At 37.1% G+C, this 26,221-nt stretch overlaps 3 protein-coding genes across 3 annotated transcripts in view; 2 read left to right on the forward strand and 1 right to left on the reverse strand.

Annotated features, from left to right (window-relative positions):
* Window positions 1-144: 144 nt before the first annotated feature.
* npy7r (neuropeptide Y receptor Y7) lies at window positions 145-10,226 on the reverse strand. The gene is made up of 2 exons (XM_083561343.1): window positions 10,151-10,226; window positions 145-1,800 (listed from the first exon to the last, which is right to left on the reverse strand). Exon 2 carries the CDS (start codon window positions 1,748-1,750, stop codon window positions 626-628), a length of 1,125 nt encoding a protein of 374 aa, XP_083417469.1. The 5' UTR covers window positions 1,751-1,800; window positions 10,151-10,226; the 3' UTR covers window positions 145-625.
* Window positions 10,227-14,640: 4,414 nt separating this feature from the next.
* trim105 (tripartite motif containing 105) lies at window positions 14,641-17,916 on the forward strand. The gene is made up of 7 exons (XM_083561338.1): window positions 14,641-14,737; window positions 15,028-15,374; window positions 15,502-15,564; window positions 15,736-15,954; window positions 16,418-16,437; window positions 16,599-16,708; window positions 16,831-17,916. The coding sequence occupies exons 2-7, from the start codon at window positions 15,090-15,092 to the stop codon at window positions 17,382-17,384; spliced, it is 1,251 nt and encodes a 416-aa protein (XP_083417464.1). The 5' UTR covers window positions 14,641-14,737; window positions 15,028-15,089; the 3' UTR covers window positions 17,385-17,916.
* A 4,693-nt stretch (window positions 17,917-22,609) lies between these two features.
* The window catches only part of flt4 (fms related receptor tyrosine kinase 4), a 42,248-nt gene continuing 38,636 nt past the window's right edge, over window positions 22,610-26,221 (forward strand). Inside the window, exon 1 of the mRNA XM_083561332.1 lies at window positions 22,610-23,029. Coding sequence (XP_083417458.1) covers window positions 22,972-23,029 — 58 coding nt within the window. The 5' untranslated portion in view covers window positions 22,610-22,971. The remainder of the gene's footprint in view (window positions 23,030-26,221) is intronic.

Consider the following 26,221-nt stretch of genomic DNA (forward strand, 5'->3'; position numbering starts at 1 on the left):
TCTTAGACATTACCTCAAACCCATATGCAATATAGTCATTGTATGTGTTTTTGATGCATTTAAAATAAATGTTTTTTGTGAATACATTAAAACACCAAATTGCATCACATTATATAGGAGCCAAAACCTAGGACACTGCAAAACTGCAATAAGGCATTTGTTTTATTTCCATCATTTGGATTATTGTTCATTATTGTTTACTTTCTCTTCAGTAAACAGAGATCAAAGCTGCATGGGTTGTGCAGGACAATGTGCTTTCCTTAGTTTTAGTGCAATAATAATACAACTGTCACTTTTATATGCAGAAATAGGTTGTTGGGATGTAGGCAACCTGTAAAGCTAAAATAAACAATCAATTTATTAGTGACATGAGAAAATAATTTCTGAATGACTTTCATTTTTGGATTAACACTTGACAACATGTACCAGTTTTACAAACCACAGGTAGACCTGACAGATGCTGAATACAAAATACCACCATGAAAAGTGAGTGTTTATACAGTATACAGCATGCAAACTGTTTACAGTTACATCTGATAAGCTGTGAATACTTTTAAAAACAAATCCCATATATATTGTTCGAACTAAGCTCAGTCTTTAAAAGTGCTATTAGTTCTGACTAGGTTCAGACAGCAGTGGCAGGTTGTCCATTACTGTACAAGATCAAACCTCTCCAAGTTCGAGTTCGAAAAGAACCCTCAGGATGGATGGTGTCAGGTTTGTGTTCACAGCGGAAGAACATGATGAAGCCATTCCTGTAATTCTTGTTCATCCATCCATATAGCAGAGGATTGGTGAAAGTTGAGCACATAGCCACGATGTGAAACAAAGTATAAATAAGCTTGTATTCTTTAAACTTAAGAACCAAGTCAAGATCACTTGCCAACTGGAATGCATGGAAAGGAAGCCAACATACTGCAAAGACTACAACCACCAATGCCAGCATTTTGGTAGTTTTCTTCCGACGAGTGATACCATCGTTGCGGCTGGACGGGCTGACGTGGTTCTTCAGTTTGACCCAGATGCACACATAAGCATAGCTGATAATGCCTAGTGGAAGCACATACTGCAGCAAAAGCATGGAGAAGCTGTAGATGATGGCATCTCGATTAGTGCCATGGGGCCATTTCTCAGAGCATACTGCAATCCTTAAATTAATGTAGGCAATCTCCTCATAACGATACTCCCTAAAAATAGCTAAAGGTCCAGCAAGAATGGCTGCAAAAGCCCAAGTCAGGCTGATGATAATAAAACTTGCACACCTAGTGAGACGCTGGCCCATATGAAACACAATGCACCTATAACGCTCCAGAGCGATCACGGTGAGTGTCAAAATAGACACATGAACACTGAGAGCTTGGGCATAAGGCACCATGTGACACATCACTGCCCCAAACTTCCACTCATCTAGCAGAGTGTATGCCAGTGTGAAGGGTAAACACATGGTGTCTACCATGAGGTCAGCTAATGCAAGGTTAGCAATAAAGTAGTTGGTAACGGTGCGCATGTTTTTGTATATAATGATCATGTAAATAACTAGCGTATTACCAACCAGTCCCAGGATGATTATAAGTGAATAAGCAGCTATAAGTGCTATTTGAACACTTAGGTGCTTTGTAATGTCATCCACAAAGACAGGTTTATGAGAATCCACGCTGTAGTTGCCCAGGCTGTTCTGGTGCCAGAAGGTATATTCTCCATCCCCATTGGGAATATCACTGGTGATATTAGCTGGGTCAGCAGGGCCCATGCTGTCTTGAGGTTCTCTTCTGCTGACTTTATGAACATTAATGCATGTGCCTATTAAAGAAAAGAAAAGAAAATTAACTTTGGATTAGAAAAAGTCACACTTGTATAAGTTTGATCATGGAAAGTACAGGATCCATTTACAAATGTAAATCCTCTTTATTATTTAATTTAGATTTGATAATTTGCCAAAGAGAGAAATTTGACTGGATAAATGATCAGGATGAGCTTTGTGAGTGCATCAGTCATCATTTAACATTTTTTTACCACAATATGTTACACAATCTTTAATTATATTCACAAGCCATGGATCCCATTTTAAACATCAAAAAGGGTAATGAACTAACATTTAAGTTTGTTTTGAATAATTTTAGTAACCACTAGATTGTTGTCAAAGTTCATCCAGAGCCAGTCCTGGGAACACCGAGAAGCACCGTTCATACACACACTTACACCTGTTATCTTAGCCAATCCCCCTACTGCCATGTTTTACCGTGTGAAAATATGTGACCAGTTTGTTTTAGTTTCGTTTTTTTTACATTATACTAAACTTCGAGTTCAAAAGTAATAATAAATATGAGACATATAGATATATCAGAAATTAAGTTTTCATTTCCTGATATTTACATCAAGATGTGTCAAACAACTTAAAACATGACACTTTTCTCGTCAGAACACCCATTTTCTGAGGTGAGCAAAAGTATATAAGTATTTTAATAAAAATTATACTCAACATTTAAATGCTTACAATAACTGCATCAAGCCAGATACTGCTGACCTCATCAAAATGTTATTTTCTTTTTTCTTGTAACACAACTTCTTGATAAAGTGTGCTGTTCATTGGTAGTGTGTTTTGAGTAGGGCTGAAACGATTCATCAAGTAACTTAAGTACAGTAATCCCCCGTTTATCGCAGTGGTTACGTTCCAAAACCGCCTGCAATAAACAAAAATGCTATTTTATGTATACAGTACTGTACTTTATTAACATTTTACTTCATTTTTTTATTAATAATTATCTTTTGTTAATAAATGTAATAATTTCAACATAAAACTCCAATAAAACAATTCCCTATAAGATTTTTCGTCTATTGTGCTATCCACGAGAGGCCCGAGAAAATCAGCGAAACAAATTAGTTATTTGGTGAATGCAATTCTGCACTAAACCCAGTGGCGCTTGATTCGATCCACGGTAAAGCAGGGGATTACTGTAATTTCAATATAAAAAAGCATTGAGGCAAATTATTTGTTTATAAACAAGGAGTACGCACAAAATGTTGAGCATGGCCAATTCCCCTTCTTGCCTAATGTGTTTCCATGTTGTGCGTAAGTTTGAGTTTATTTACAGGTGCACATTTTCTCCCACCAAGTTGTTTAAAACCGTATATCGTTTTGCGTGTATACCACGTTTATACATTTTTATTTTTCTAAAGTGAAAACAGATTGCTTGTTAATTGTAAGAGACCTGTGTTATTTTCTCTTATATTTAGTACTGCTCTTTAATAAACAAAAAGTACTTCTTATCCGATCACTCGAATAATCGATGGACTTATCGGTAGAATACTCGATTAATAAAATTATCGATAGCTGCAAATTAGTGAATTTTATAAGCAGCTCTGCAAGCTCACACCATGACACGGCCTTCACGATGCCATGTTGACGATAATCTTCATTCCAAAACTCTGTGGTCTTATATCTGTATTTCTTTGTGCATTTCAATCTACTGTATACTTAGATTCTTACTGCTTTTGAGTGGTTTGCATTTTGTGGTATGGCTTCTATATTCCTGCTATATCTTTAAGTCTTTTTTAAGGAGTAGTTTGTGACACAGTTACCCCATCCTGTGGGGGTTGTTGCTGATGTCACTGACTGCTATTGTTTTCCTTAGTCAACCTGTTTTATGTTTGGTCTTCAATACAACAGTGGTTTCTTTCTTTTTATGGACATTCAAAATGTTTGTATTAGCAATGCTCAGTGCTTATGCAATGGCTCTGTGGACGTCATGTTGGTCCAGTCTTTTTAACAACAAATGCGGTCTTCACTGGCAAAACCCAGGACTGAAACTAAGAGTAGCCATTTAAAGCTGGGTCATTCCACATTTAAAGTGACAAGTAATAACTTTGCTACATATCTCCAGGTTATCGTAAATAATACAATGATTTCATTGATTTGCATTGTGAATTGTGAAAAAATTTTTGCATTAATTTAATTGATTGATCATGTGTGACAAAATCTGCCATACCTGAGGGAACTCATCCCCTAACTTCATGTCTGTGGTGTCATAAACATAGATGTAAAAAAAAAAATAATAATAAATGTTGCTACAATTCTGACTATTTTATGTTGCACTTTATTAGTGTCTGTAGCGTTTTTACTGATGACTTAAAAATCTGACAATTGCACTAGAATTACAGTTGCATAACCAGGTCAACTGGCAGAGTACATTCAAAAGAAACAGCCGACCTATTTAAATAAATCCCTATTTAAATAAATATGTCAGAGAGAGAGAGAGATAGAGAAAAAGAGAGACAGACAGACAGACAGACAGACAGACAGACAGACAGACAGACAGACAGACAGACAGACAGACAGACAGACAGACAGACAGACAGACAGACAGACAGACAGACAGACAGATAGATAGATAGATAGATAGATAGATAGATAGATAGATAGCTAAATTGAGTCCTGTACGACTCAAAAGGCAGCGCGGGGGGTGGGGAGGGTGGGGGGGTATACAGAATACAGGTCAAAAAGAGCAGAGCGTCACAGCAAGAGATTGGCTCAACTAGAAATACAGCACATCCAGAACAGGTTTTAGGATGAGTGAAAGGGATTAAAACTGTAAATGTCTGTAATTCATACAATACAATTTGTATATACTTTTGCTGCTTTATCAGAATACATTATTCTTGTGATGTTATTCATTAAATAATATTTAAAATTTTGACTATGATGTGATTGTTAGAGCCAGTTGGGCTGGATTAAATATTTCTATAACTGACGGTCTTCTGGGATTTTAATTCAGAACAGTCTAATAGTTTACTCAGAATGGAGCAATAAATAAAAAAGACATTCAGTGAGTAGCAGTTCTGCAGGTTGACGATAAGAAAAATCAACAGAGAATGGTTAGACTGGTTTGGGAAATGCTACAGTAACTCAGATAATCACTCTGTACAATTGTGGGTCAGAAATCATCTCAGAATGCACAAATAATTAAACCCTGCGGTGGATGTAATATATACAACAGCAAGGAGAGCAAAGATAGTGTAAGAATTTGGCACAAACATCAATAATCTATGGACCCAAACAGCCTTTTGTTAATAGTCCATGCTGATGGAGTTGGTGTAATGTTGTGGGAAAAGTTATTGGGACATTTTGGGCCTCGTAATAACAAAAAGTTATCACTTGAATGCTTTAGACCAGTGGTCCCCAACCCCCGGGCCGCGGACCGGCACAATTGGCCGCACAGAAAGAATATATAACTTACATTATTTTAGTTTTATTAATTATCTAAATCTGAATGATGTTTCATTTTGGAAAATTACCGGATTCTCTCCGCCACATCTGTCTATGACTCACATTTGATGCATGTCAAGATGCCTCAGTCACATGTCTACATCCGCTACCTTCTTAAAAGGGCTGCTCCGGCCTGTAGCACATAATAGATTAGCGCTAAATTGAAACCCCCAAGCGAGCAAAATGAACAAACAACAACACGGTGGATTCGCATTTATTATTACATTTAGAAAATACCATTTTTTATGCCAGTCATATCATTTTATTTTGTTGTATTTATCCGCCACACCTTAAAGGCCGGTCCGTAAAAATATTGTCCGACATTAATCCAGTCCATGGTGCAAAAAAGGTTGGGGACCAATACTATATACTGTTTTAGTATTGTCACTGTCTATGTGCATCCATTTATGGCCACAATTTACCCACCATCTAATGGCTACTTCCAGCATGACAACGCATGTCATAAATCACAAGTTGTTTTAAACTGGTTTCATGAGCATAACAATGAGTTCACGCTACCTCTGTGACCTTCCCAGTCAATAGATTTGAGTCCAATAAAAACACATTTCGAATGTGTTAGAATATGGGAATAGGCAGAATTGCAGCATAAAGGTGCATCTGAAAAATCTGGGCTGCATAGACCTCATTTTTTCAGGAAAATTTTGTCCAGGATTCTGCGTTCAATTCTAAGCTCTGGTTATTGTTAGACTATTCCTAATTCTTCCCACGTTACTGTGGGTTTTTTACATGCTACCACTCAGCTCCTAAAACACATAGGCAGGGTGATTGGTTTTGGTAGATTTTCAATAGGCGTGAATAAGTGTATGCAATAAACTGGATCTCATCCAGGGTGAATTCTCTAGCCTTGTGCATAGGGTTGCTGGGATATACTCTAGATGCATACCCATGACCATGAAAAGGTGGTCACTGAAGATGAATAATTGAACAATGTGTTTAGTTATTACCCTTTAAAGTTATAACCTTTTACATTTATACCATTTAAAACTACTATATTGAAATGCATGTACACTTCAGGGAATATAAATGAGCCCATAACTACTTCCTCTTCTTCTTCTTCTTCTTCTTCTTCTTCTTCTTCTCTTTTCAGCTTCTCCCATTAGGGGTCGCCACAGCTGATCATTCGTCTCCATACCCCTCTGTCCTCTACATCTGCCTCTTTCAAACCAACTACCTGCATGTATTCCCTTACCACATTCATAAACCTCTTCCTTGGCCTTCCTCTTTTTCTCCTTCCTGGTGGCTCCATTCTCAGCATTCTCCTACCGATATACATGTCCTACCTCTGCACATGTCAAAATGACCTACATGCGCTGTCTCTCTAATAAACTAATTTCTAATCCTGTCCATCCTCGTCACTCCCAACGAAAACCTCAACATCTTCAGCTCTGCTACCTCCAGCTCCATCGCAGGTCTCACCACAATCCTATAAACTTTTCCTTTCACTCTTGCAAATACTCTTCTATCACAAATCACTCCTGCCACTCTTCTCCACCCACTCCACCCTGCCTGCACTCTTTTCTTTACTTCTCTAACACACTCTCTATTACTTTGCACTGTTGACCTCAGGTACCTGAACTCCTCCACCTTCACCACCTCTTCTCCCTGCAACCGCACCACTCCACTGCCCACCCTCTCATTCACACACATGTACTCTGTCTTACTCCTACTGACTTTTATTCCCATTCTCTCCAGCACGTACCCTACACCCCTTCAGGCTTTTCTTAACCTGCTTCCTACTCTCGCCACAAATCACAATATCATCCGCAAACATCATAGTCCATGGAGACTCCTGTCTGACCTCGTCTGTCAACCTGTCCATCACCACTGCAAACACGAAAGGGCTCAGAGCCGATCCTTGATGCAGTCCAACCTCCACCTTTCACCAGTTTGTCGTTCCTACTGCACACTTCACTGCTGTCACATTGTACTCATACATGTCCTGCACCACCCTCACATACTTCTCTGACACACCTGACTTCCTCATACAATATCACAACTCCTCTCTTGGCACCCTGTTGTACGCTTTCTCTAAATCCACAAACACACAAAGCAACTCCTTCCGACCTATACTTCTCCATCAACATTCTCAAAGCAAATAATGCATCTGTGGTGTTTTTCCTCAGCATGAAACCATACTGCTGCTCACAGATGGTCACCTCTTCTCTCAGCCTGGCTTTAACTACTTTTTACCATAACTTCATGGTGTGACTGATCAACTTAATTCCACTGTAGTTACTGCAGGTCTGCACATATCCCTAATTCTTAAAGATCAGTACCAGCAGACTCCTTTTCCATTCCTCAGGCATCTTCTTACCTTCCAAAATCCTGTTAAACAATCTTGTTAAAAACTCCACTGCCATCTCTCCTAAACATCTCCATGCTTCTTCCGGTAAGTCATCTGGTCCAACTGACTTTCCACTCTTCATCCTCCTAAATGCTGCTCTCACACGTATATCGCTTTTAACAATCGACAAATTTAAGAGTACAAACTAATATGACTAACTGAAAACTTCAGCTCATGACCTGGACAAACGTCAATATTGATGCATTTAAGCTCATGACCAAACATTAAACATAGTGATGCCTAACTGGGGGGTCCATAATATTGACAATAAGCAAAATTTGTTGACAAAGCATATTTTTAACCCAGATGAGACAAGCAAAAACACAAAGCATTGAAAAATATTGGCAGAAGCCTTTGTGAAATACTAGAATTCTACTGAGAAGCAGAAGTATAGCATTCTATTTTTTTTATGAATAGCACTTTACTTTCTTTTTTGTTAGACAGCAGGAAATTTCAAAGCAAATATGGAGTTCCATTTAAAACTTGTAAAAGTACATACAGGGTTACATGTGGCACAGCTAGTTGTGTTGCTGCCTCATAGTTCCAGGTTTTGATCCCGAGCTCAGGTTACTCTGTGCTGAGATTTGGATCGTCTCCCTATGTTCATGTGGTTTTGCTTAAAAAAAAAAACTTGGTTACAATAAATTGCTCCTTAGTGTAAATAAATGCACGAAAATGTGTGCAGGTTGACATCCCATACAGGGTGTATTCATTGTATTCATCATTCTCATGCATAATGTTTTCAGAGCCAGTTAGAGTTTCCTGTGGGACTTGAACTTGCTGCACTATATATATATATATATATATATATATATATATATATATATATATATATATATATATATATATATATATATATATATATATATATATATATATATGCAATCTCTACAGATTTTTCAGATGCACTTTCATGCTGCAATTCTGCCTATTCCCATATTATAACAATCCAAATTGTGTTCTATTGCACTCTATTGGGAAGGTCACAGAAGTAGATTGAACTTAATGTCATGCTCATGAAACCAGTTTAAGTTAAAGCAGTTTAAAGTACAGAGAATACGTATCTGAGAATTCGGAGTGCTCTTAAATGCCCTTTTGTTGACGTCTGGTTGAATCCATGTGAGATGAGAACATCATAGGGATGAATTACTTATTTGAATGTCTTTGAACTTTTGCACAGTTCATCTAATCATTCTATTATCTGTGGACCTTTTCAAAGTGACCACCTGAGACAAAGCATACAAAAGGAAGGTACCTTTATGTAAAGGTCATCTCTATACTGACATATTGTCTTTGCATTACAAAAAGTGGTGTCCAGTTTTATTGATTGGACAAGTAATTAACATTGTCTACACAGCTTTACTTAATCTAAAATTAATTTATTATCTACTTCTATCTGTTATAATAAATGTTATTTGTTTCATTCGAAAAATGCATTATGATAATGGAAACATTATTTCCAGTCCTACACAGATGATCAATTTGAATAATTGCATCGCAGTCTAGGGTTGAAATGGCGTGTCATAATAATGAAGCAATAAACAGTCCACCTAACGTGAGAATAATGTGGCTTGCTGAATTTATTGAATAGGATAATATCATAACATTATAACTGAAGAAAAAAAAAGAACTACAAGTCATTTCTGGTTCCATCGTGTCATTCTGTATTTTCTTCTTCATTTTTTGCCACTTTTTAAATCTCATATGCTTTTAATACTGATTTCTGTCTTTTTGTTGAAGCAATAGGATTCCAACATATTTTTGCCAAATAAATTAAGATATATAGGATAGCATTATATTGTTTATTCTACACCTCATCATACCTTTCACAATGTTATCTAGAATCAAAAGTCACAAAAAGTTTAATTGATTTTAAAATCTGCTTTATGGGTGTGGTTTCTGCTAAGTGAAACTGAATAACAGTGGTTAGCCTAAATTGCCCAGCATAATAATTTCAAGTCAATACCATGTAAAAAAAAATTTATTTTAAATTGTTGCAAGGTATGGTATGGCATGTATAATATCTTCAGCAATGCAAAGGGAATGGCATCCATCAGATCCTCTTTTCATGTGATGCCATAACTGTTACAAATAAGAGACTCTATGCCACTATGCCCTTTCTCCTATCATTTGTCTTTTGCTACTGCACTGCACAGTTACGTTTGTATAAAAGTACCATCAAATCAAGAAAAAAGGATGAAAGAGCTGTGCCTCAATCCCCAAAAGTGTTTAATAAAGCCAAGCTTTTACCTCCTCGAGGGACGATTTTCATAATGCACAGAAATCACACACACTTCATTCTAACTAGGGATGTAGGCAAGTGGTTGAATTGCTGCAAGCATGTTTAAGAAAGGAATACATGCATTTTCTTTATTAAAAAACCCCCACATTTTCGATATGCATGCATATTTAACTTTTTATTAAATAAATATATCTTTTCATTATAGGTTATGCTTGCATATTTAATCACTGTCATCTCCGTGCATCAAAATGCCTAAATAATGACTGGAAAGGATACTCACTATTAAATGCCCGTTGCTCTTCAGACCCTGGAATGAAGTGGAGAGAATGCAGCACGCGCTACGTGAGAGCGTGTGCAGCGCGCGCGCTCTGCTGCACCGCGACAGTATCGCGTCGAGATTGTGCCCTCGGAGCCGCCGTACTACTGAAACCTGCGCGCAAATCCATCACGAATGCGCGCGCGCGAGAGAGAGCGCGCGCACACGACCGTGGGCTAAATCCACGGACCCCAACCTTCTTTTGCACCACGGACCTGTTTCACGGAAGATAACTGGTCCAAGGACCAGATCAGACGGGGTTGTAGTGTTTGGGTCACGTACAATTACGTGCATATAATATTGCACATTATTATTATTATTATTATTATTATTATTATTATGATTATTATGATTATTATTATTATTATTAAAAAAGAAAAAGAAGCTCGCGCTCACCATAATGCAAAGTCAGTGCAAGCTTCTTTTACTACATTTATCGACGCACAAAAAAATAACTGCGACTGAAACAAATGCAGATAATTGGCAGTGTTATTTTCATGAAACATCTTGCAATCTGCGAAAGTCAATATAATAGAAATAAAATCTAAAAGAAAACCTCTTTATAATTGCTGTGTGGCCGGTTGTGGACCCCTGGGCTAAAAGATAATTAACGGTCTAATGCTTTTTCTAATAAAATAATAGTTCCCCTCTTTATATATAACAACGTCAATGTACGCCTTGTATTTTCAACAGAAATCTGTCTTACTGCCATCTGTCTTCTGTCTTCCTGCCATCTGTCTTGCTGTTCATTTAATAGTCACTGGCAGTGATTTCATTCATTAAATCTTAGCTTTAAGGTGGTGTGCAGAGCAGGTGGCAATCCATATTTAGCTTACTGTATATTTCTTATTCACAGAGCACAGGCATTATTGGCAGTATTGACTATTGATCAATGAAGTTTCCTATTTCCTGCGTTACGTTTTGTCAAAGGTGAATTCTATAAATCCATGCCAGCTTTAAGAATAAAGCATTGGACCTCTATAACAGATTTCACTTCAATGCATAAAAATGAGTGCAATATTTGGTAAGTAATTGTTCTCAAAATAAGAAAAGACACAAACAACTTGATGTATGTTTTTGTGTTCTCAAGATTATGATGCAGTTTACAGGATCACATTATGTCCACCTGAGCACTGCAGGCATCGCTGTAGCAACACTGGTTCCAGTTAAGTGCGGGTCTGCTGATCTCAACTCAAGTCAAGTCAAGTGGCTTTTATTGTCATTTCTATTATACACAGTGGTACACAGTACTCAGTAAAAACGAGACAACGTTTCTCCAGAACCCTGGTGCTACACTAAACAACAACATAGAGGTAAAACACAACACAAGCTACGTAAAGTGCATTGAGTGCAACCTAGTTCAAAACAGTGCAGACGAAAAAACAGTACAGACAGACAGTGCAGACAGATAACACAAGACAAGACACAAAACCCAAGATAGTGAAGACCAGTAAACCTACTGTATACTTTGATTATAACTGACACTGATTATAGAAAGTGTTGTACAGGTAGCAATGACGCAATGACACCTCTTCACCTTCAGATATTGTTAAATTGCAGACTATTTCATGCAGAATATAGTAGAAAACCGTGCCTGTTTTGAGGCCAAGCACACACCTTAAACCAGTCCAGTCGGCCTGGTGTCCAAGAGAACTAAAGCTGAATGATTTATTCCTTTTAAAGTGTTGCAAAGAAGACATCTTGCTGTCAGTAGAAAGACATTTTTATAGTACACATGGCCAATATATATCCCTTTCAGGATGTTGTCAGCAAAAAAAGAAAAAATATTTGTGCTAACTTGTGCTATTCTGACAATGTGTGTGACCACGTCTGCGATTTCATCGTGGACAGCAAGTTAGAACAAAGAGCAAATGTAAAATTTTCATGAAACTGGGCAAATCTGCCACAGAGACCACGTTTGGTATGACATACATTTGACATACGACGATGCTGCAATGACTGGTTCGGTGTGTTTTCAGAAAGACCTTCAACAAACTCAACCGCCAGAAATGTCGAATTCATTCAGTATCATGTGCAGGATGATCGTCGTAGAAAAATTCACATAATCTCACTTTGTCACCCACCCAGATTTGGCTCCAGCAGGCTTCGGGCTCTTCCTGAAGATTTTTTAGTGTAGCCCCTTACAGACTCAAACATAAATTGACAGTTTTTACTCTTTATGCATTATCAATACCCACCATGCAACATGTAGTCAACCACTGGGATCCCTAATAATCAACCAGTCTGGTTCACTGAGTGGGTCACGTCACTCTGACGTCAAAAACAAAACAGTTACGGCACACAAGCGTCTTACAATTATCTCATTCATTTAACTGAGCAGTTGAGGGCTGAGTTGCTCCATCTTTTTAGCGCACATTTCTTCAGTGCTAAGCAAGTAACTGGAAAAAATGCTGTGCTATAAACTAATTTCAAATTTAGGTTGACTAGTTAATTAGTATGTCTAATTTATATTGATCCATAAAGCCTATTTCGCTTTAAAACAACCATGATCTCATTATAATGGACACATTTATCTAATTTGGTTCAGCTTACAAATATATTTATATCACCTGGCTGAGCAGTGTAACAACATCCCCCTGATGTTGTACTCATAAAGCAAAATGTAAGCGCCCACATATAAAGTTATAAGCATTTGGAGGCTTTTAATATAAATGGCCAGAGGATCTATAACAAATGTATGTATAGTATATCTGCCCAAAGCAAGCTAGATAACTGCTTCACAGTATTGGGCCACTGATAAGACACCAAGACACAAAAACCTGAAATTACACTCAATTCTTGCTTCAGCTGAATGGCACTTATTGAGTTGTGATTCATAATAATATTAAAAAAAAAAAACATTTCAGTCAAAGTCAATAGAATAAAAAACAAAATCATGAATACAGTGCTGAGAAAAAGTAGTTTATATTTATTGCACATTGTTCACACATACATGATTCAGATAATCAAGCAAATTTGAATATTTCACAAAAATAACCCAAGTAAAGTCTCTTTCTCATTGTTGAATCATAAACACTGCCCTTATCTAAAGAAAGTGAGGCCTGCAGTTCTTGTTGTCTAGATGTTGTTCTGGATTCTTTTGTGAGCTCCTATATGAGTTGTCCTTGGTAGGCCAGTCACTCTTCACTCTTCGGTTCACTACTGTTCCAAGTTTTCTCCATTTGTGGATAATGACTTTCACCATGGATTGCTGGAGTCCCAAATCCTTAGAAATTACTTTGTACATTAATTACTTTGTTTCTCATCTGTTCTCGAATTTCTTTAGATAGCAGAATTATGTTGTGCTTTTTAAAATCTTTAAGCGTACTACAGCTTTTTTCCCTTAAAAAATTAAATCATCATTTAAAAACATTTAGCATTTTGAATCAAAAAGGATTTTGTATTTACCTGGGGTATCTTTATTAAAATTTGCTTGATGGTCAGAAGTATTTAAGTGTGATAAATATGGAAAGAAAAATAAACAGGAAAGGCAAATACTTTTTCACAGCACTGCATTTACAAAGGTATAGCCACTAACAGGTATTATGAGACTTCTGTGGAAGGAGAGAATGGAAATTTTTGTCTGTGTTTAATGCAAAATGGTGAGCAGAGATAAGAGCCAGCCTAAAGTAGGAAAAGTACTTAATGTCTGCTTGTCTTCAGACTGAGGTCATTAAAACAAAGATAAATAATTTCAATGCTAACTAGCATTATAATAATTAATATTAAATAGACTACAGTGGACTGGACTTTAAAAAGTAATAATCATTTATATAGAAAGAGTAAGAAGATGGTGTTGCCATTTTCCCCTTGAGCCTGATTCCTCTTTGACTGAACCTATTCTAATAAATATTAAAATCCCAAGTAGGATCAATATTTTCATGTGAGAATTGATCCTGTTGATACAAGACCAGTTTTGTATTGATCAGAAGTATTGATATTTATATGATGGACTGTTCAAAAAAATATTTTAGTGAAGCATACCCTGGAGCATGTAGTTCAGTAGGAATTAAATTAATTGGGTTAAAGACTACTTTTTGATAAAGTATTTGTGTGTGTGTGTTTACTTGTATGTGGGTGGGTGGTTAGGTAAGTGTTTACACTGTGTTGATGCCATGGGCTTCTGAGATAACCCATGCATACATTTGACTAATGACTTTAGCTGTTCGGTGTACATGCTCTGACTCTGCTTGTGGGTTTCCACCCACTCCCTAAAATATGCCAGTAGGTGGACTGACTAATGCTTTACAATATAACAATAAAACAATGCATTATATCTCTCACGTCCTGTATTTATAATATCATGAATATTCCATTTTATGTTTTATCTTAATTGCTGCATACACTGATGCATTTCTTACAGAAACACTGTACAAATATTATGGTCTCGTGCCGAGATGAGCGCAAGAGGTTGAATAAGCACACTAGGTAGTGCACACATGTAGGGAGTAAAGCGTCAATTAGAATTCTGTCCACAAGGGGCGTTCTGGTTTTTTGGACTCTGAACTCAGAAATCCCCGAGTAAACAAAGCAAGAAGTTGTAGGGACGAGGTGACATTTTGTTTTTTTGCTCTGTTGACTGCATTTTTTGTTTAATTATTGCTATTCTTTTTAAATACTGTAAAAAAAATGGTTTAAGAGACCTTTTAATGTTTATTGACGTCCTGAATACCGTCTGTACTCGGGTAACAATAGTAGGCTAGCGTGCTAACTAATGTTTTAAAGATACTTGTTAAAAGGTTTAAAAAAAACATTCGATTTTTGAAATCGTACAGTTTCAGGAATATTTCAAGTGCAAAATGCTGACATTTCTTCATTTCCTGTTCGTGCTGCGTGACCAGTGTGTGACTAAAGTGGAGGTGGAAGTGAAAGTGGAAGTCAGACTCTAGACTTTACTCCATCCATGGCGTCCAGCAGGATGAACCAGGACGAGGCTCTGGGTCTCAGCGAGGATCTTACCTGTGCTATTTGCTGTGATCTGTTCAGAGATCCAGTCATGCTTGGCTGCATGCATCACTTCTGCAGGTCATGCATCACCACCTACTGGAAAGGTATCAGAGGTCCAGCGTTGTGCCCCCAGTGCCGCAAGGAGTTCCCCAACAAACAGTTTCAGACCAACTACCTGGTGGCTGGTCTGGTCGAGAAGGTCAGAGCTAGTTCTTCTTCTGAGTCTTTGAAGCGTCTACAGGTAAGGACACTGTTTTTCTTACCAAACAACAAAATCTTTAGGGCCTTGTAAGTTTTAATGAACACTTTCTTGAGAACTGACACCACATGATATCAATTTATGCAAATTCGAATTGTTTTTCATTAAGGATAAGAAAGAACAGCTAACCATCATGATCAAGAAAGACAAAGAACGGATGAACATAATACAAGTAAGGCTTATCGACATGGTTAAAATCCTTGAAAAACGTTAACCTTTTAATGTGTTATTTTGAAAAGGTCCATAATTCCCTGTTTTATAGGATTTAAATGATATAAATCTTCTCTATGTTCTCTCTCCTTCTCTCTTTGCCACTGTTTATACTAACTTTTGTCTGGATTAGAACGTGGCTGTTGATCTGAAGCAGAGGGTAAGTTCTGACTTCAAGGCTCTGCACCACTTCCTACAAGTAGAGGAGTCAGCCATGCTGGATCAGTTGAGGAGGGATCAGATAGAGCTGGAGCAAAACCTGAAATGCCACCTTCATGCCCTGCAAAAAGCAGTTCAAGAACTAGAGCAGACCATGAGTTCGCTCAAAGGAGGCCACGTGGGACCGGTGGAGGTGAAAGACTTATATTCATTAATGATTTTAGATTGAGACTCGATGCCTGCCAGTGGTCTAGATATGACTGCACACATCAATTATCTTTTTTCAAATCATATTTTTAATAACGATTTAGATCAAATATTGTCATCTGCGCTGGGTCATAGCACCCAGTTTACATGGGGAAGTGAATTACTGGTTTGATGGTCATGCGTTCCAGTTCCACCCACTGTTAGGCCCTTGATCAAGGCCCTTCTACCTCCTTCAGGGGTAATGCATTATGGCTGATTCATGACTTCCTAACCATCTGGGATATGCAAAAGAAGGATTTCACTGTGCTGTAATGTATATGTGACAAGTAAAAGCCTCATCTCGTCTTTATCGCGTTTCTGTGAAGTGGCAGGATTGTCTATATGAGTTTTGCCAGATAAAAGCATCTGCTCTAAAGCTAACATGCTCTTTTCTGTTTGTCCCCCTCTAGCTGTCAGAATTAAATTACAGGTAAGTGGTAATTAAAAACATCTATTACATGAACTCTACTGAGATTGCCTGTCTTTTTCTTTCAAGCTATTTTCAGATGAAACCCTGAGTGCTAAGTAATAAACAATGTAGTATGCTGTTATGAGACACTTAAAGCCTTAACTTATTTTTCCAATTTTCAGACCACATGTTCCAGCGATCAAAGAACCTAATATAGAAGGTTTTAAGAGCAAATATATAGGTCCACTTCAGTACATATTGTGGCGAAAGATGTTTAAACAATTAAAACCAGGTAATATTTATATACAACCTCCTAATTAAATTATGAAAATGTGATAATTTTTGTGCTTATTTAGCACGAAAACCACAGTAAATGTTAGTCTTTAATGTGTCTTTGATTATTGTCATGCTCAGGCCCACTTCCACTAACCTTTGATGAAGATACAGTTCATCCAAGCCTCCAGCTCTCTAGAGACAAGACCAAAGTAGTTGAGACCGAAGCCATGCTTCCCTACAAACCCAATCCGAAGCGCTTTGTTCAGTGTGTTAATGTTCTTGCATCCCAAGGATTCCAAAAAGGCCAACTTTACTGGGAAGTTGGTGTTGGCACCAAGTCTAAGTGGGACATAGGCGTTGCCCTGGAAACAGTGAATCGACAGGTACGGGTGAAGTTGTGCCCGAATAACGGGTACTGGACTCTGCGTCTGCGCAACAACACAGAGTACTCAGCAGGCACCCAACCCTGGACCCGGTTGCGTGTGACCTCTCGACCATTCAGAATTGGAGTTTTTGTGGACTGTGAGGCACGCACAGTTTCCTTCTATAACGCTGATGACATGAGTCTGCTCTACTCATTCTCCAACGGGCCCGTAGGGAAGGCTTTTCCATTCTTCAGCACATGCCTCAGTGAACCTGGGCAGCAAGCTCTGCCCATTCATCTCCTGTACTTCACCAGCATGGCTCTCTGAGATACCAAATTGCTGGAAGCTTTATACTAAGTGTTCAAATTATCTACAAATATAACAGGACTACATCATATCATTTACAAAGCATAACATGCATGTTTTATTGATGACACAGCTGTCACGGTTCACAATTTATTTTCGCTTATTCCATTTTTTATATGCACAATTTACTCCATTAAATGTATGAACACAGATCACTCACGGTACTTTAATCTCACTATCTTGCGAACAAATATTGGACATTGATCACAGAAACCATCAACTCTTAGATTGTTACCTTGTACAAGCAATATGACTATAACCTGAAATTGCGTCTTTTTGAAGAATTTATTTGTAGCTGCACTTGAGCATTTTATGTAAATGTAGGAATGCTGGATTAACTGTAAATGTTTAATTTCATGGGTATATTTTCTGATGCATTCGATTTGTAAAAAAAAAAAAAAAAAAGAAAGAAAGAAATAGGATGACCTGTTCAGACACACCAAACTATGTATGTAACTAATGTGCAGTAATAAATCAAATACATATGAGGCAACTGCTTTCTGCTGTAGTGTTGTTATTTTTATTTTTTGCATCAAGTGTTGTTATTTCCTTGTAGGGAATGACCCCCACCAATTAAAAATGGAAAGAAAAAAAACACCCTGGGTAAATGTGGCATGTGCCAAGCATGCATGATTGTCACATATAGTATTGAGTTAATGTTTTTCTTCAGCTGAAGTCATTTGGATGCAGATCACAGTATCCTGTATATCAAAGTCTAACCTTTGGGAGATGTCAGGAAGATAATTTGGGTTATTTAATCCCAATTCCCTTCTTCCTTAAATGATGTTTCAACATCCGGTTATTTCCCCTCTCACATGCATGCAGTATTAGTGAAATCCTCATATTATCATCCCCATTTTAATTGTCCTTACTCCCAGAGGTCCACATTTTACTGACATTCTAAGATCATCTCTTTTCAAATGTACCTTGTTTGTTTTTTTGTAATTTTATATAAAACTTACTTTGGAAGTTATCCACTGTAGCATCCTGGATGCCCAAAAAAGCATGGATCATGTGCTGTTATCTGTACGAGCAGACAAGTGCATCAACATCCTCTTTCCTTTTGCTCCCTGTGAAGGGTCACACAAACAGAAAAGCAGTCCTTGTGCCCCCAACCTGCTTTACTGTTCTCCAGAGGGGGTTGTGCGACAGGATGTGGCATAACCTTTGTCTTTTTAGTGAGTGTTGCTAACTCTGTTAATTCCAGAGTGTCACAGTGTTTTTAAATACCAAGGCCAGGATTTAAACACCTCATTCAAGTACACTGCCTTTTTTTTGCATTTATTTGATAAGGAGCTTATGGGCCTGATGACTTGGTGAGTTAATTGATGTTCCCTTTCACATAATTTAGAGATTGCTGTCTGAGTGAGTGTTGTAGCAGGAAAAAAGTAGAGTGAGGGATGAGAATTGTTTAGTGTTAGACTGAGGATGGCAAAGGAGCAATAACTGTGTTTGTACTGGTGGAGCGCTGGGTTGTGATTGTATTTGCGTTTTTTTTGTGGTTTGGGGTTGGGTTTTTATTTGTCTGAAACATGGGCACATGGGTCTTGGGTTCCCAGGTCAGTCCATGAAGTAATTTAGTTCCAGGTGTAATATGATCCATGAAGTCATTCAGTTCCAGGTTTAATATGTTCCTCAGCACCTCACTATTAGATATTTTTAATCAACAGGAAATCATGATATGATGACACTAACAAAAATTCAACTCTGCAAATAATAGAGGACAGGGGATAAGCCAGACAGATCAGGTTCTTGGCAGTGCTTTTGGTTGAGAGTGGTGAGAAACATGGTCCTGTTTCCTTCCGATGTGCGGGATGCTGTGTAGTGTGTTTGCTGACCTCAGGATATGGTAGATGGAGCAGTGGCACTTCAAGGCCTAGTCCTTGAGCTGGACCCTGGAGAGCAATATTAGTTGGGAAACACTGTCCTTTTCATGTGGCAAGCAGTAAAACATAAGAACAACGACCACAATAATAATAATAATAATAATAAGGTATAATAAACTGTGGGACCTTTGCACTGTCAGCAAGCCAAAAAGGATTTAGAATTTGTTGTGTATTTTGTGGTAATACATTCTATTGTTCTCTAGCAGCTACAGCAAATCATCATCTATATTGTATAGTGGCATAGTGTAGTATATTTAGTGGCACATGCTAATTCATGGTTTGAATAGTGCCATTACATGCAATTTCATCATACAGTATATTTACCCTTTGCCTCCTAAGACCTGACATCATACAGTTCATCTGATGAAAACCCCTGGATACAACCTGGATCGTTTACTGAAAAAACCCTTTTAAAACAAAAAGTTGTTTAAGTTGTCACCAGAACTTTGAAATATGTTCTTCATTATAAAAGGACTGAAGAACAAAAATGATGAAAGTCTGAATATTATTGTAGTCTCTGCCTGTTTCTCTCAACCAGCAGGTAGGTGTAGAGAAACAAGCTGAGCCTACAATAATATCCAGACTTTCATCAGTGTTGTTCTTCACATGAAATCTTTCCTAATCACAATTTTGAACAATATTTTTTTTTACTGGAATGATGAGAATCAAACCTCTGAGGCCAGATCATGTACACAGGATGGAACATAATAATAATTGACAGCCAGTCATACTGCACATACAGTAATCAACAAATAATAGTTAACCCAATGGTTCAGGCAATAAGACCTGGTCCCTGCAACAGAAAAGTCTGAGGTATAAGTACAAAGGGGACTGAGATTGGAAAAAATAAAAAGATACCCACAGGCCATTGTGTTGTAATGTGTGTATATAGATATACCAAAGCAGCAACCACAATACAAGGGGTAATAACATTTGGTTGATTAGTTGCCAGAATTGATGTATATGTACTGTTTTCTTTCCCTCGCTATTAGTGAAGTCTACCGTATCTAATGAGTTCTGTTTCACCATAAGAGTGATTACTTTTCCCAAGATGGAGAAGCGAAATTAGTTTTAACCACATTAGCCAAATTAGTTAATTATCCATTCAATTGGGTTTGTGAACATGCCATTGGAAACACTGGGGCGTAGAGTCTCCTGACCACCATTGCAAAAATGGGCCAAATTACACAATAAGAGAGCGAGAAAGATAAGAAAGAAAGATAAGAAAGAAAGATAAGAAAGAAAGAAAGAAAGAAAGAGGGGAGAAAATACTGAATTATAAAGTCTTTGTGACTGTGCATGCCTGCCTTTTAAGTAGGTTTTTTGTTTCATGTTGTTTTCTCTCTTTTAGAATATCCTGTTATTTCCACACACAGAGATGATAAATGAAGTGAACCGGTTCAAGATGAATACAGTAATTTTGAATTTGCCAGATTATGAATATTGTTAATTAAAGATAATGTGATTCAATATTTTTCTAAAGGATAAATACATACATATTTAATATGCTTAGAGTATTAATCTATTTATCTATTAATGAAATAGTAGTTAGAATTTCACATTTATGTATTTAAGTTACATTTTGATGGTGCTATTTTCTGTTGCAATATTTGAATACTGATGTTAAATCCTAACTCATTATTAAGAATGATTACATTATATGGTGTTAATATTAATAATTAGCAACCAAAGAATTTACATCAATATTATGTAACTGATTAAAGAATCTTTAACAAGCAAGTTCTTGTGATGCATGTAGAGCACAATCTAAGCATTCAGCTGAGCAATTAAGGGGCTGCAGCCTTATTCTTTTAATGCATTTCTAGTCACTAAAAGAAAGACTTAACCACTGACCTAGAAAGAGTGTATTGTGAGTATATTTACATGTATTTATTTGACAGATCTTTCATCCAAACCTTCCATTTGAACTATTGAAAATTGAATCTTGAAGAGCCACAAGGGCCAGCAATGCCCTAATGCATTGTTGTTTAATGTATGTTGTGTACAAGTCAAATCACATAACACAACTTAGGTAAATTACATACTTGTCCTGTGTTTACGATATAGCACGGAGTTACTCTTTAGGGCCTGTTTCATTATACTTGTAAAAATATGATATTTTTTTTTAAGAATTTGCTAAAATGAAGTAGTTATTTAATGGTGTTCACTTTAAGACCATCATCAATGAAAAATGTGTATAGTTTCAAAATCGGCCTTCTCTCTTACACACACACACACACACACACACACACACACACACACACACACACACACACACACACACACACACACACACACAAAGACACATGCATGTGTCTTTGTTAACAGGCAAAGTTCATTTTTTTTATCTTTATAGACTATTGACTATTCTCCTTAGCACTTATTCTTCTGCTTCTAAGAATTAAGGAGATTCTTGTGATCACCAACTCTATAGCACATACACTGGGTGTGTTCCTCCAAACACGTTTCCAACTCCAACTGTTAAGCAGCAGTGCCAAAATAACTATGGAGCAGAAACAAACTGATGAACAGTTTAGACCAACCTTTTACAGTCATTACAGGAATATCAAAGTGTTCTTTGACAGGTGATCATTTTATGTTGCATTTCAATGAATATTTGAATATTGAACAGACTACAATAGGTGATTTTGCTCAGTAAGTGGCTATAAGTGCTCGATGTTGTGCCCATTAGTTCACACAAAGTGGGAAACGTATAGGAGCTTGTATATTTTATTATGCTCAAGTGAAAACCATTCACTTCATGCATACATTTTTTGAGTCTACATGTTATCTTTTTGTGCACTGAATAAACCTAAGGAAAGCTTAATAAATTAAGCAACTAATTGTATATTAGAAACTAAATGTCTGTGATAACAGACTTCCGAAACTTAAAAAAAAAAGCTTTATCATTTGGTGAGATAAAGTTCTTTCTTGCTTTGAAACTTGACTCAAGATTTCCCTCATTAGGATCATAATGGATCTAAGAGCTTATACTGGGAACAATGGGTATATACACTCAGTACCTGTCAGTCCATCACTGGGCAGCATGCACACACTGGGCATCAATGGAATCAATATTGTCCTAAATGAATTCAGAATATTCTGTAACAGATGATTACTAAGTTAAAATGCTGTAAATAATCTTTCAAATTCTTTATAAATACACATTTGAATTGTATGTAGTTTGTAACTCTGTACTGTCACTATAGCATTTTGTTACTATGGAGGAAACGTTTATGGCTTTTACACACTTTCAGTGCGTGCTTGCGCGCGAATAAGTGTGTGTGTGTGTGTGTGTGTGTGGGTGTGGGTGTGTGCGTCCTGAAGGTCCGACCCTCAGCCCGCGGCCCCCAGAGCACTTCATCAAGCAACAGGCTGGACGAGAGGAGGAAAAGGAAACGAGTGTAAATCCTTTCAGGTCCACATGAATCTCATTTGTACACTTGGAGAAAAGGCCGCATGTTCTCTCTCCGTCTTCCACACATCCTTTCCCTGGTAAGGATAGAGAGAGAGAGAGAGAGAGAGAGAGAGAGAGAGAGGTGGTTTACCTGAACGCTCTTTTCCTGCGGATTTACCTTCCGGTGAATTAAATGAGTTCAGAATAACGCATGCAATTTTGTTGCAACTTTTAAAAAACCCACCTGAATTGTGGAAACCTGGAAATGAAGAGAGACTGGATGCTTTTCGGCAGAATTTGGATCGGGATCGCCTCTATCTCAGGTGAGTTTGCGACTTTGCGACAATGGGAAGTTGAGCGCAAGTTTGGAGTAAAAGTTTGCATCGGGCTTGGCGCAGTTACTGTTATTCATATCCATCAACTTATTGTTTCAATGTTCATCTGATTACATCCTAATCGTCTTTAAGCACTGATTCCAAAGCACTTAGTTTGCGTTAGACCCTTACATACTGTTGGGATTTTTTTCATTTACATGGCAAATGCATCACTGTGTGTATTTAAATATCATAAAATACATGCACATTTTTTTTAGGATGTTTCTGTTATGCCATTTGGTGGGTTAGCTTCACTTTAAAGTGTGCTTCATCAGTAATGGAAATTGAGCATGCTTCGTTGATTGATAGAAATGGCGTATGCAATGTTGGAATTGATGGAAATGGACAATGCTCCAAGTGCAATTGCCATGGATAATGAAAAAAGAAAAAAAAAAACAGATTTTGCACATTTCCAAACAGCCATGAAGCCATGAAGGATTAGGCAACTGCAGTGATACTGATGAGTAAAGTATGAATGTTGGTTGACAAGCTTCAGAGCATCTCCTAACTATTCCTGTGTCACTAGAGGGAGCCTTGTCTTTAATTTAACTGCCAATTACCTATGATCACTGGACACTAACATCTTAAAATGATTAATGATACTGAAATTGTGTTGGAGTAAACAGATTTTGACAAGAAGAAGATTAATCACAACAAACTAGGCCATTCGGGGTTGTTTACCCATGAATACACAATCCAATTTTACGTCAAACCTTCACATCACTAATTGTACTTGGAGAGGATAGAAAAATTCGATGGACTGAGCAGGTCGAAATAATAGGAACTTGATGATGATTGCTTCACATATAACCTTTATGACTTATTGCCTGTTTGTTGTCATAATTGTTCTTTTTTTTAAAATCAGCCGTTGGCATTAAAATCAGCGCTCTTCATCTATTATTATATTCGTGCATTCTTTTTCATTGCGCTGCACAAAGCACCGCTCCATCATTACACACAAAAGCATCTTCTTTCTAAATTTGAAATAAAGGTAGATCGACTCAGTTAGGGTTTGTGTTGTTGCTAGGTTATACACACCAATCTCTGCACTTTGTGATACTGAAAGATGTCCTCTTTCAGCATCAGAAATCACAAGAAAGTTGAATATCTCCCCACTAAGATATCCCCCCAAATGCAAACCACATGGAAACCTGTTGACTCATGCAATTGGGCTGCCTATTTTTTGTACCAAAGACTGGGTCTGGGTATTAGACATGCTCCATAAGTTTTTGATGCATTTCTTAATCTCAGTCTACCATGTTTTATATTTTATATATAATTACAGTGCACAAATATTTCAACAGGGAAAAGAATGAATAAAATTTGCAAGCAGTGATAGTAAAAATTTTATGATGAAACTGACATAAGAGAAAGTCTGACCATATATGTAGATTAACTTTCTAACTCAGGAGTTATAAGTAAGTGGAAACTGAAACAGTGAAGTCTATGCTGGTGAAGTAAAACCAAAGTTTTTTTCCTCTGAAGAAATAGCCTAATCTTCACTCAAAGTGAATTACACAGTTTCAGATTCATTTACCGAAAAAAACCCTTTGGTCTTTTATTATAAGTGAGTTTAAAGTAAATGAGGAACTAAAAGCTAAGAATATCAAACCTTGCTCAACAAATAAAAGCCTAGAGCAAGAACAATGCTAACAATTGCTAAATGCCAAAGGATAAAGTCCTGATTAGCTGATTTAACTTTATTTAAAGCAGCTCTAAGAATTAACATGTTTAAACTAGTCAAAATGAGAATACAACCGTGAAGTGGGCCTTTGATTCAACACTGGCTTTTATTGTTAACACACTAACTATCTGAACATACATTTATCTTATGATTCAAAAGCCTCCTGTCTTCTATGTCAAGCAACATATTTATTGCAATGTGTTAAACACTATCATCTGGGTGATTAAGAACAACTTAAAGCTTAGTAACTAATGCTTTGCACCACTTGGTATGGGATGTTTAAAGTTAGAATCATTATCAGTTTGGAATTCTTGAGTTTTAAGTGTAATCTACTGCCTTGTGGTCTGAGTGGTGAGCTAATATCCATGTCTTCGCTAATGAGATCCAGGAAAGACGAGATTCATGTGCTATTCACACGGCCTCCAGCAGGTATAAAGCCCCACAGAGCCTTTATTCCTTTCCAGACTTTATTTGTATTTGGACTGATTTATGTTTAGGTTTTTCCTTTGTAATATTGTAGCTGTAGGTCAGGTGAGAAAACGCTTCTCAGTCACGTAAAAAAGGCATCAGTATAAACAGGTTTTGGAAGGAGTGTGTATCGTGCTATGTACTGGTCTGGTGCTTTTTTAGGGGTTGTGTTGCTACCGCATGCCCACTTGTTCCCAAGACTGGCTTCAGATCCTGACCAGGATAAAGCAGTTACTACATGAATGAATTATAAGCATTAATTATTGTTTGAGGAAAATATAAGCTTAATAACATATAATCTTGAAGCAAATGTTTATTTTAAACATTATTTAACATGATTTAAACAGAGAGTAAGTATTGATTTTATATAAAAGTTGTACCCAATGTTATATGTATAAAGCATTGCAAAGTAAACTGGTGACCTTGATATTGTTTAGTTCACTGTTTATCTTTATAAAAAAAATGTTTAATTTTCATGTACTCAGATTGGTTGTAAATGACCATTTAAATTAGCCTGTTGATATCAGAATAATCTTGAAATACTGTTTGTAGTTTTTTTTTATTTGTCATTATAGCTTCAATACTACCTTGTACCTAATTTTGTATCCAGCATGCCATTTTATTGAGGTCAATGAGCGTTCAGGGGAAGGAGAATATTTGGTGGGGTTGGAGGAAACTGCCAACTTCCTCCTGGTCTCCCATGCCCATTCTATTATCCGTCCTACATACCTCCTTTTGACCCTTCTATCTGTTTTTATGGCTGCATCATCATCACTGTCCAGAGGGATATTTCTTTGCTTAAAGGTTTCTCTGATATCTCTGAAGATTTAGTGGCAATGTTCACTTCAGTAATGTCTCAGCTATGTCACCCCGATTCCACCCCTATAGTGAAATAGAAATTGAAAGAGAAGGAAAAAGACAAGATATTCTTTTGAGTCAAGAACAGAGATAAAATGTCAATAAAATCCTTCCCTATTTGCTTAATAAAA

The sequence above is a fragment of the Silurus aristotelis genome (genome assembly GCF_946808225.1).
Source record: "Silurus aristotelis genome assembly, chromosome: 14".
NCBI classification, from domain to species: domain Eukaryota; kingdom Metazoa; phylum Chordata; class Actinopteri; order Siluriformes; family Siluridae; genus Silurus; species Silurus aristotelis.

Coding starts and splice junctions, on each gene's coding strand:
- npy7r (XM_083561343.1), bottom strand. CDS start 1,750: ATGGGCCCTGCTGACCCAGCTAATATCACCAGTGATATTCCCAATGGG.
- trim105 (XM_083561338.1), top strand. CDS start 15,090: ATGGCGTCCAGCAGGATGAACCAGGACGAGGCTCTGGGTCTCAGCGAG. Junction 15,565..15,735: donor AACGGATGAACATAATACAA/GTAAGGCTTATC, acceptor TGTCTGGATTAG/AACGTGGCTGTTGATCTGAA. Junction 16,709..16,830: donor GTTTAAACAATTAAAACCAG/GTAATATTTATA, acceptor TGTCATGCTCAG/GCCCACTTCCACTAACCTTT.